This window comes from Anabrus simplex, chromosome 1, assembly GCF_040414725.1.
Source record: "Anabrus simplex isolate iqAnaSimp1 chromosome 1, ASM4041472v1, whole genome shotgun sequence".
In the NCBI taxonomy this organism is placed as follows: domain Eukaryota; kingdom Metazoa; phylum Arthropoda; class Insecta; order Orthoptera; family Tettigoniidae; genus Anabrus; species Anabrus simplex.
The window spans coordinates 1207216778-1207229134 of record NC_090265.1 but is presented as its reverse complement, the minus strand read 5'-3'; the positions used below and the strand labels follow the sequence as shown (position 1 = coordinate 1207229134).

General features: G+C 37.9%; 1 protein-coding gene across 1 annotated transcript in view; it reads right to left on the bottom strand.

Moving 5' to 3' along the window:
- Positions 1-4623: 4623 nt before the first annotated feature.
- LOC136877512 (uncharacterized) overlaps positions 4624-12357 on the bottom strand; it is a 79449-nt gene continuing 71715 nt past the window's right edge. The window contains exon 3 of the mRNA XM_067151624.2: positions 4624-5055. Within this exon, the coding sequence (XP_067007725.1) occupies positions 4978-5055 (78 nt within the window). The 3' untranslated portion in view covers positions 4624-4977. The remainder of the gene's footprint in view (positions 5056-12357) is intronic.

The following is a 12357-nucleotide window of genomic DNA, read 5'->3' as shown; positions in this document are numbered from 1 at the left end:
TCATGGCTGAGCTCTTGATGTGTGAAACTGTTTTTTGACACTATGACTGGTATTCATGTTCGTCCATGGCGAGGCGATATGGATACGTTGTGGGTGTGCTGGTTACGATTATTGTTGCTTCGATTTATGTTGGGATATGCCTTGCCTCGATGCGGCGATCATTTATAATCCTTGCGCATCTGATATGAGATCATGAGTCCATGGAAGTACACGTCATGCTAAACGGAGTGTATTCGTAATGTGCCTTGATATACTGGTCTATTCTGAATCACATACGTATTTCTTTTCTTGGTCTCTATTGTATATGCGTGTGTGTGGTTGTGCTGTCTGCCTGCCTGATCGATAATATTCTCCGCATCTCACGGTGTTCTTTTCATTTTTACTTGTATTTTTCTATATTTTTGTTTTTTGGGCTATTTCTGGGCCTATTTATTTAGTTATGTTTGTTGTGTTCCTTTGTATGTATCTGGTTCATTGTTGGCTTTGTTTACCCCGCCTCGTAACTATACCAACCATCTTTATCTTTACCTTTTGTTCCTTGTGATGCTGTGTTCAAGATGGGGGATTGTTATAGAGCCCCGTCTCTTGTGATGCTTGTTCTGATACGCGGAGTATATTGATTTACGATCGAGATGTACATACTGCTTTGATGTTGTGTGAATTTCTTTCGAAGAATGTCCATTTTGATTATTTTGCTACGTCGATTGATGTGTCATACGTCACGTATTTGAAATTACTTGAGGCAAGTCAACTATAAGTTATGAGATTTGGGATTGTAAGAGACGAGTGTGGCTATTCTTGTTTGCGTTCGATAAGCCTCTTAATATCATTGGATGTTCGACGCATATCTCTGAGTAATGTTTCAAGCTATTCATTTTATTTGTCTTACTTTGCTTTATGTTTGTTAATAAACCCCCATATTTTCGACCCTGTTCTTTCATTTATTGGGAAGGGTTCAGGGTCCATACTATTCCTGTTCCCCATCGATCTGATTTCGCACGAGTCCAGATCCAGGCTATTTTAGTCTGTTCCAGCTCATCCACGGCCTATAAAACAGGTAAGTAGGTAAGTATCCACGGATCTGTCGTGGTATTTGGACGGATGTATGTTAGAGAGAGAGAGAGAGAGAGAGTGTGTGTGTGTGTATATACGGAAGCAGTGAGGGGGGGTGTAAGCATCCTTTGCCAAACTACGATCCCGAGTATTTGACAACCATGATGTCAATGTTGAAACAAACATCCTCGTATACAATTCAGTTGAAGTTTCCAGCTTACTATATGAATCTCAATCCTGGACATGCTACAGGCAGCATATTAAAAGGTTGGAACAATATCGCCAGCGACGTTTATGGAGAATTTTTCATATAACCTGGCAAGATAGACGCACAAATGTCAGCGTACTTGAAGAGGCACAGACCACCAGTATAGAAGCCATGTGTTAAGATGTCAGCTATGATGGACAGGGCATTAATATGCATGCCTGACAATTGCATTCTCAAGCAAGTGTTTTACTCTGAATTAACAGTGGGTAAACGTTGTTTGGAAAGTCAGAGGAAGCGATTTAAGGCAGGGTGTCCACCAAATCCAGATTTTAAAATTCCCTGACATTTCCCTGTTTTACAGACATAAAAACCAGATTTTTCCCTGACACATGATGACAAAAAACATAATTATAAAGGAAGTGTCAGTAATATTAAAATACATTTTTAAAACTTAACATTCAAGAAAATAAATGAGCAATTAATGTGCATATTAAAACTTGGAAGTTTAATTTAGTCTGATTAAATTCACTTAAAGTTTAAAAAAAAAATGTATTACCATTACTGCTTCAGCGAAGAAACTTCTTTATAGCCACCAATGACTCGAGCTTCTGCCATCACCCTCCACTTCTTTTCTAATTCTTTCAGCAACAAAGCGGCCTTACTCTTATTTTTTGCAAATAATCTTCTACTTCCAATATTTCACATTTCTCCTTTAGATTTTGAACGTACAAAGCATGAGCACTGCTTGCAGCATGGAGCATGTTCTTATTAATGGAGACCTTTACAATTCCACCAGGGTTTGGGATAGCATCATATATTATTCTTTGTGCTACAAGGGATACTTGTAGCATGTTCTCTACTATAATTTCTCTGTTAACAGGAAAACCACATTCAAGTGAAGCATTTCCATGAAACAATATTAGTATCATTGAGAAATGAAGCCAACTTTCCTGTTTTCAAATTTACTATTGGAAGAACAGTGCGAAGCCAAAAGTGATCTAACCTCTCGTCTTTAGAATACAAAGAATTCACTTCTTTCAAAGTATCATTCTCACAAGCAGAAGTGAACTCCCTTTGTACATGATCGGCTTCATTACCCGAGATCCATTTGTTTTCAACAAAGGCATTTAAAGCTATCCTTAGCTGTCTGCTGCTTAGAGGCTACTTGGCTACACTTGGATCGAAACAAGAAATTAATTTAGTCAGTTTATATGCTAGCGGTGAGCAGGTGTGGCCAACAGCTGGAAACTGCAGATGATGACGACAATATGCCAGCGGTGACCTTTCCAGTAACTATTTGCACAAAGCTACCATTCCTCTTAGACAATCTGTGCAAAACACTAATATATCTCTATCATTTAATCCAGGATTGCCACGAAGTGCTGCTTTAGCAGCATAACCTATGTCAATTTTAGATGCAGGCAGGAGATTTTCTTTACTGTCTAAATACGTTTTAGGAGATTTTCTGAAAACTGCAGTGACTCAGACTCAACAAACCTTGTCATGGTATTTATCGTCAATGAAAGATTCATAAAGGAGTGATGCAAATGGGAGATCTGTCTGAAACTTTTAGGAATGGTTCCAAATCTCCAACAAGTGATAATAAAAATGACAACTTGGCCTTAAGAACCTTATCTTTAAGTGAAGTTGATACTATTTTGAAGCTGTTACATCTTGGGATTTTCTTGTCTCTGTTTGTTCCTTCCACATATTTTTTGACATTAGGTAGGATATCTATAGCATGTTCAATGACTTGAAAATTTTCAAGCCATCTTATAGCACAATATTTCGAAGCAAATACGTTTGAACCTGAATGATGTATATAATCAGCACGACTTGCAGGAGCGTAGCAAAACAAGAACTGAAGAGCACGAAGAAACTCTGCAATATTCCACTGGGTTTCTTTTACTGCCATTTTATATGAATCATACACACTATGCAAGCCACAAGATCCAATGTTCAACAAAATAGGAGCATCTAGATCATCTAATAAATTACCAAAATCCTGAAGGAACTTTTTATTAACATTTGGAGCATCCACTGAAATTCGTATTTTTTTTTAGATAGAGTCCTTGCTGTGCTTGCAAAAAACCATTTAACAAATCTGAGGAGGTAGAGTGACCAAGAAACATGGAATCAAAATAAGAAGTGCATACTTCATTAGTATCAGGATTGAAACAATGAACTACAAGATCCATTTGGCCTATCTGAAAAACTTTATTCAGTGACTCGTCAAACCCAACGGTGAAATGTGTGCACTTACTACCCATCTCAAGAACTTGTTTATGGAAATACAGAGCCAAACCATGAGTGATTGTATATGCAACTTTTGTTCTGTGCAGTTGAACTTTCAAAGCTGTTTCAGAGTCTGGAAACATTACTGGAAAAAGCTGAGAACGCAATATAGGTCTAATTCATCGAGCTCACCATTCCCCAACAACACAGAATATTCAATAGTAAGCAGATCAAAACATTGAAAATTCGATCGATTAATCATATAGCTATTGATATTATTCATTACTTCACATTCGAGATCACACTTCAACTTTTCATTAAAATTTATTCCTGGCATAAAAGACATGCCCTAGATTAATGTTATAAAAACTGAAAAATGTGTTGGTATTACACGGATAAATACGGTATGTCAATTTTATCTGGCAGAAGAATGAATTTCCAGATTTTTTCCCTGAATTCCCTGACATTTCCAGGTTTTCCCATCAATTATCGAATTCCCTGACATTTCCCTGTTTCCCAGGTTTTCCATATGGGTGGACACCCTGTAAGGATATAATTAAGACCCCATTGATGTCAACAACCTGGAGACCTTAGCCCTCAACTGTTCATGCTGGAGATCTTCAGTTCATCGCGGCTACTTTTAGAAGGAAGCCGTAGGCGAATAGCACACAATAAGAAGGAAGGAAAAAGAACAAAAAAGGAGAACAATGGCTGCTCCACCTGGGACTATCTGCCATCTCTGCAGAAAATTCTGTGCCTTCCATATTGGGCTGTTCAGTCACCTACGGACTCACAGATGAAGAGGAATTCTGATTGGAAGACCAACCTATTCATTTTTGAGTCTTTGCCATTGTATTATATATACTGCATTAATTTTCCAAACTTTCGGGTGGTATGATATGCCGCGTATAGCCTTGTAGCATTTAATAGCATATTTCTGACACATTCCATGGTAAATTCCACTTAGGTGGCAAAAATCTATTATCCGACACTCTTTCAGTCGTTTACTTGCCGGATAAAAGGAATTCTACCGTATTTCATAACCATTAAGGACACTGGATATATACATCCCAATTACTTTCAAAATTACAATATGTTATGAATGCTTGTAAATGAGCCTAAGAATCTGCTTCAATTTAAGTTTCTATGTAAACAAATATAGTACATTTCACAAAAGTTATCTTCAGTGATGATGCAAGAATAGAGGACAGTCTGAAATTCAGATTTAAACAAAAGTCTTAGTTGAAGTTTAAAGAGAAAACTAATACAATTAGCCCCTCTGAAAGGTCTTTCATGGTCTGCAAAATAACTGTAAACAAACAAGCAATTATTAATGGTATTCATACCACACTAATATACACACACCAAGAGTTTTATCACTCATACACTCGCGTACATACAATCCCTGAAGCCCAAAATGGACCACGAACACAAGAAAAAGTAGAACTGTGATTCAGTGGTGATAACTTCCCTAGACTATGTTATTCTTGCTGTATGCTGCTTCGACTAGAGCATCCTGGCATTTCACAACTGCTTTCTCTCCCAGAACTTCCAGCTTTCTGTAACAACAATTTATCAATAAGATCATCAAGAAGTATTAAATAATAATTAGTAACAGTAGTATATGACAAAATTCATTACACAACTTTAATGAAAGTAAATAAGTAGACTAGTCAACAATAATGAAATTGCTCACGAATAATTACACAACCAAATCTAAGATACTTCTTTAGGGCTATACTGCTCTAAGAAAATATAAATGCACGATGTAGAAAAAATCCCAAGCTTCAGAACTCTGTTAAGTTTATGCAGTAGTGATTGGAAATACTAGATGGGCAGAATAAGAGGTGACTGTGTGCACAGTGGCTCTAGACAACCTGGGAGTCTCTCGCAGGAACTACGTTAACAGTCTGATTAAATAGCAGTAGAAACGGCACATGTATAGTACTGTGTCCAGAATGCTGCAGGTAATAAAAGGCCTACACATTCTATTCCTGTGTTTATCAACGATTTGTAAACTTCCTACATTGAAAGAGGTTTCCACAAGGCTTAAAAGCCTTGGCAGTATTTGTAGACCTTACAGCTGCATATGACATTACATGGGAACAAGGATTAATTTACAAACTTCTTCGTATAGTTCGTAGTGCAAAGCAATTGCCAAGTAAATAAGTTACTAAGTGACACAATATTCCTAGTAGTTTTGGGTAATGACATCAGCAGACCAAGAAACCTGGATATTGGCCTTCCACAAAGATCAGTTCTTGTTCCCCTCTAGGTCAACTTTTACACACCACCCTTGCCAGGAAAAAAAAAAAAAAAAAAAAAAAAAAAAAAAAAAAAAAAAAAAAAAAAAAAATGTATGCCTTTGGCTACCAAGAACAAGTCAATGGAACAAATTGAAGAATACCTAACAGAAGAGTGGTCGTAGTGGTGATTGTTTTAAGAGGGAGTACAACTGGGCAACCATCCTCAATTAACATTAATCAAAGGGGAAAAATGGAAGGGATCCAACACTTCAAAAAATTAAGGTATTGGCCATAGAAAGACAAGGGCCATGAAGGGCATGAAAATTCAAGGCTCCATACTTAATATCGCCGGGGATGGAAAAGAACAAGAGTTGACCAAGTGAGGTTGAATAAGATAGATGACAGAAGTGGAAGCAATACCAGCATTCAGCTAAGGGCTCCAAGGTTGCCAATCCACACTCCCATTCTAAGAACCCCCGAGGCTCCTTTTAGTAGCTTCTTATGCCAAACAGGGCCTACCATGGGTGTTATTCTACTGCCCCCAATTATAAAGGGACCTGACAGAATACCTCTCCTTTCTTGGCATTTTTTTTTTGCTAGTTGCTTTACGTCGCTCCGACACAGATAGGTCTTATGGCGGCGATGGGACAGCAAAGGCCTAGGAATGGGAAGGAAGCGGCTGCCACCTTAATTAAGGTACAGCCCCAGCATTTGCCTGGTGTGAAAATGGGAAACCACGGAAAACTATTTTTAGGGCTGCCGACAGTGGGGTTCGAACCCACTATCTCCTGGATGCGAGCTCACAGCTGCGCGCTCCTAACAGCAAGGCCAACTCGCCCAGTGACAATTATTTCTGCAAGTGGGGGCTGAAACCTAACTTCTCCAAAACGGAGACGACTTGCTTTCACCTGAACAGTTGGCTTGCAAACAAGTGCTTGAGCATATATTTTAACCCTCGAGCACTCGCGCTGGTGCACTGAGTGCGCCACGTTTAAATGAACGGATATCCATTGTCACACCAACAATCTGCTGACCTGTGTTGTTAGGTACAGTTTTAGCTATCTGTGTGAGAAGTCAAATATTTCTCCAACAGAAGCAAATCAAACTGCATTTTATATATTTATTTACAAATTACTTTTGTAATCACTAGAATTGTCTTTCACTAGTTTCCCGTGGCCTGTTTGTTGCTTTCTACACGAGTCTCCAATAATCGTTCCATTTATTTAGGGCTGGAAGAAATCTGTCCCGTCCACAGATGAACCGGTTACTGAATGATGATCCTGATTTCGACAAAGCAGATGACTGTGAAAATGAGGAAGACAATTCTGAAACTGAAAATGAGGAAATAATTTTCAGTGAGCATAACTCAGAAGGTGAACAGAATTATGAGTCGGGGACAAGTGATGAAAGTTCTGGTGAAGCTGCGTTAGCCAAAAGTGATTGTTTCATAGGAAGAGATAAAGTTTGTGTATGGAAGAAACAATGTTCTAGTGTATCCTCTAAGACTAATAAAAAAAATGTTGTCAAAATATTTCCAGGACCAAAGGGTGAAGCTCGGGGTGTAACAAGTGAACTATCTAAGTTTTTCATAAAATATGACGTAAATATGATTGACAATACTGTAAACTTCACGTATTTGTACATAGCTACCCAGGTTGAACAATATAAAAGAGAGAGATACTAAGGAAACGTCGCGTCCTGAAATAGTGGCTTTGTTAGGCTTGCTATACCTTACCGGCACAAAGAAAGCTTATCACACGAACGTTAGGGAACTCTCTTAGAAGTGAAGCTTCCACGGTGTGAAGAATTATTTAATTTAATTTCCGGGTTGAACCGTGTTGTAGTTGTCTGCACATCACGCACAGTTTGCCGACGTTTCGAATACATTGCAGTATTCTTTGTCAAGGTGACAAATACCCCTACACGATCCGAGGTAATCAGTCTCCCAGGCAGAAATTTACACAATTTAGGGAACTCTGGGCTAAAGATGGCACGGGAGTAGAAATCACAAGGGCAACAAATGAGTTACAAACGATTTCTCTTTTCACTGACAAGTCTTCGATTTGATAACAAGTCCACGAGGGTCAGAAGGAGAGCTCACGATAAAATGGCTGCAATATGAATGATTCTTGATGCATTTATGACAAACTGCAAGAACAGTTACAATCTTAGTGAGTTTGTAACCATTGATGACAAGCTCTAAACTTTTCGAGGACAACATGGGAAGCCAGTGTAGGCACTCCTATACTTTATCTCAGATAACATGGGAGTCAACATAAAAAAATAGTAGGAAATGAGTTGGAACAGCCTACCTCTCTTGTTAAAGCACTACAAATACTTTGTGTGTAATGCTAATTCTGCACAAACAGTATAATATATGTCATCTCATTCCATTTAGCTTCACTTTTCACTTCAAAACATTGCTGTTTTAATTCTGAATCTAAACTTGAAGTAAGTTTTGAAAGGCGGGAAGTTTCAACTTTATTTATTCCAAACAAGCCAGACCAATATGGAATAAAGCTGGTTTATGCTTACAGATTCCAAAACCTTCTACACTGGAAATTTAGAAGTGTACTGTGGCAAACAGGAACAAGGACCTTATGACGTTTGAAAAATAGATCACTTGATCCCAGTTACCAAAGTTACGTCCTTCTGGTATCCGAACAAAGAAGATTTCACTGGTCGATCTCTTTGAGGCAGAAATTCAACAGGAATTTCCTGTTTGTTTTCCCTCAGTTTTCCAATACATGTAATTTTCTTCTTCAACAGAGACATTGCCAGTGGATAGCTAGTGTACCAGTTATCCATGGTGATGATCCTTTTGGTGCCTTCAATCTGAGAAACTAACCTACCAACAATCTCCGAAGGCGAGTCTGAAGCTGCAGAACAAGTGTGGAGACAAAGTTCTAGCTCACTTCACTAACATGCGACCCAGATGCGGAAGAGCACCCGATATATTGCTGCGTGACAGTGTTGTTTGACGTGCTAGTGAATGAGCTTATTATTGCAAGTTTCATTCTTTTTAATATCTCTATATATAAAATGCTAAGTCCGACTGACTGTAATCATGCCTACCCATAACTAATCAACATAAAGAAATGAAATTTTGAGGATACATTTATATTACTGTGTAGGTGCTCACTAATAGAGGATTTTTGGATATTCCGTCGCTAAGGGGGTGAATTGTTTAAATGAGTACTTCTATATTTCAACAACTTAACAGGTTACAAGCATAGAAATTGGTATTCGGAATCTACTTTAAAAATAATGAAACACGTATTTTTTTGTTTCCGGAAAATTCCCTTAAGGGGGTCGAAAAATTGTTAAAAAGTGGTTGAATACCTTTTATGAGGATATTTATATCTCAAACCTGAAGATGTTACAGACATGAAAAATGGTATTTGGAATCTCCTTAAAAAAGTGTATTTTTTTGTTTTTGGAAATTCCACTTAACGAGGGGTGAACAGGAATGAAAAAGGGGATAAATCTTCAAAATGAGTATATCAAGTGTATATAAAAAGTAGAACATTTTACAGACATGAAACCTGGAATTTGGAATCTCCTATAAAAGTAAAGAAACATGCACAATTTTATTTGGAAAATCCATTTAAGGGGAAGTGAAAAAGGGGGTGAATTTTCAAAATTAGCATATCTACAGTAAATCTCACATGCTACAGATGTGAAAATTGGTATTATTAATCTCTTTTATTGGCCACATTGGACCACTTGAGTCTTCCATGTACACTTTTTCTTTGAAGGTTGTACTGTTTGATTCTATCATTTAAAAATAATCTCTTTTAAAAATAAACATGTATTTTTTGTTTCAAAAAAAACCACTGGACTGGAAAAGGGGTTCAATAATTTTTATTAGGAAACTGATATCAAAAGCTTAAGATTTTATAGACATGAAAATTGGTATTTGGAATCTTCATTAAAAATAAACACATATTATACCCCCGAAACTCCACTAAAGGTGGCGGTGGATGTGTGTGTGTGTGGCTTGAAAAGAAGTGAAAAAGGGATTTAAGTACTTCCATTATATTTATATAAATAAAATCACAGCGACCATCTGTACATCAACCATTTTGGCGAAATTTTCGTACTGTTATCCGTTTCAGGTGTATATTTTAGATTTATTTTTCTGAAAGTCCTCACTGTTACCCCTCTCCCTCAAATCAAGATTGCGGTACAATCTGCCAGACGAGCTAGAAAATTAAAATTTGGCAAAATTATAGGTTTTAGCCTTTAACCGACGGGAAAATTCCAAGATGTTTACATTTTTCACTTTTTACCCCTGGAAAATATTGAAATATGACTTTTGTTTGTATCTCTATCCCTTATGCGTTAGATTTGGCTGTATTTCTCGACTGTACATAAATTTTGCAGTTTTTACACGTATAATTCATAGTTTAACACACTTATAGAAAAGACAGAATCATCAAATTTGGCACAAGCATTGGTTCTCCCAGAAGCCTAGTGCGAGACAAATTCTATGTTTCTAACTGTCATGTAAGTATCGGAAAATTATTGCAGAATATGAAAACCTTAACCAAATTTTTCCCTATTCAATGTTTCTCACTCAATCCAACCCATAAATAGAGGAGATACGAGATAATGTCATAGGAAGGATCAACCATTTAGACCGCTGAAAGAGGCGTCTTAGTGCAATCCGTTTGTCGATATAATGTACCGTATAACAGCAGTTTAATCTGTAAATGAAGGTCTGCAATATTGCAAACATGCATATACTTCCATATGTTGATCTATATATATTCATTGAAGTCAGTTTGTAGCGATCTAGAAGGAGTGCATCTGCCATTATAATTAATACTTTACAAATCGATGGTGACTGTCAACAGGAGGGTGTCTGCTATTGTAATCAATACTCCCTACATCGACTGACTGGCGGTATGAATGGGGTCCTTCCCCAACTCCCGTGTAACTGGCATTACTAAGGAGGATCTACCATTTTAATGAATAATAATTCCCTTCTCCATCTGACTGCCAGAAGGCAAGGGAGCATGCAATTTTCTTCAAAACTCCCCCAACCGATTATGTCTGGAAGTAGGAAAGGGGGTCTGCCATTGTAACCAAAACTCCCCAAATCAACTGTGACTGCACAGTAGACAAGGGGGCCTTCTGTTATAATGAAAACTTCCCAACTCGATTGTGTATGGCATTAGGCAAGTGAGCCTTTCATTATCATCACAATGCCTCAACTAGCACTTTACTTCGGAAACAACGAATGGGGACCTCCCCACACCGTTTCTCGGATAACTCTAAGAGACATGCAATTTAAAAAATCTTATTTACTGTGTGTACAGTAATTTACTTTGATATCTGTATACAATGTAGAATACCGTGGCAAAGCATGGGTACATTTGCTAGTTTAGTAATATGGCTTTATTAATTAAGGCAGTCTTTTTTTTTGCTTTACGTCACACTGACACAGATAGGTCTTATGGCGACGATGGGATAGGAAAGGGCTAGGAGTGGGAAGGAAGCGGCCGTGGCCTTCATTAAGGTACAGCCCCAGAGCATTTTACTGGTGTGAAACGATTTAGTTTTTGTCAAAGCTCTGTGTGAAGTGCAGTGAAGATGGATCAGCCCGGCCCTTCCCACGTAAAGCACAAGAAGGGAAAATCATTGAGAAGTGGAGAAAAACAGTGTGTTCTTAAGTTTAATTTTGCAAATACTGGTAGTACTGGTACTCTCAAGAATGTGACAAGGTTAGTGCCTGCAACTACTGTCATTTCTAGGTCTAGTATTTATCGTGCTATAAAGGAACTTAAAACTGCAGGAACAGTTGTTTCACCAAAGAAAACTTGCTGTAAAGTGAAATTTTCAGACCAGTATGATGCTTTTACACAGGTTACAGTTTGGGAAAAAGTTCACAAGATCTCCTTCAGAAACAAAATACCAACTATTGGTAAGATGTTACAGACTGAACAGTGATGAAACCTTGCCTTCGTTTTCATATGCAACACTTCACAGCCTTTGAAAAATGTTAATTTCAAGCCTATATCACATAGTTGACAACCACTGCTTATTGAAAAGGATGAAACTGTTTTGTGGCAAAGGTGTTATTTGCCCTTATCCTTCTCTCTTTCGTTTGCTGATAACTTCACTCTTCAAAGGATCAAATCTCTTCCTCTCTCCCTTCTGATTAGTGTTGAGAGAGGATAGATGTGAAGTTCTACATCCTCTTAAAACAAACTACTACTACCACCACATAATCAAACAGTGGATTTAGTATATTTTACCATGTGAATGACTCTTTGCACCAACCATAATTTTTTTTACAGTCAAATCACATTATTATAACCACATTCTGAAACCCAGAATAATTGCTCTTCGCAGCACAGACAGCAACTAGACGTGCTGGCAGTGAGTCAGATGCTGGTAAGTCTCCATGGATACCTAGAACCATGCTGTATGCAGTACGTCCCCAAGTAAAGAAAGGTGCGTGGCGGAGAAGACAGATGCGAACACGACTGAGGTGGTCCCACAGATGCTCAATTGGACTGAGATTGGGGCTGTTTGGGAGCCAAGTAAGAATTTTGAAGTTGTGATTGTGGTCTTCCAGCCACATGTACAGTAGACACTTTTAGCCAT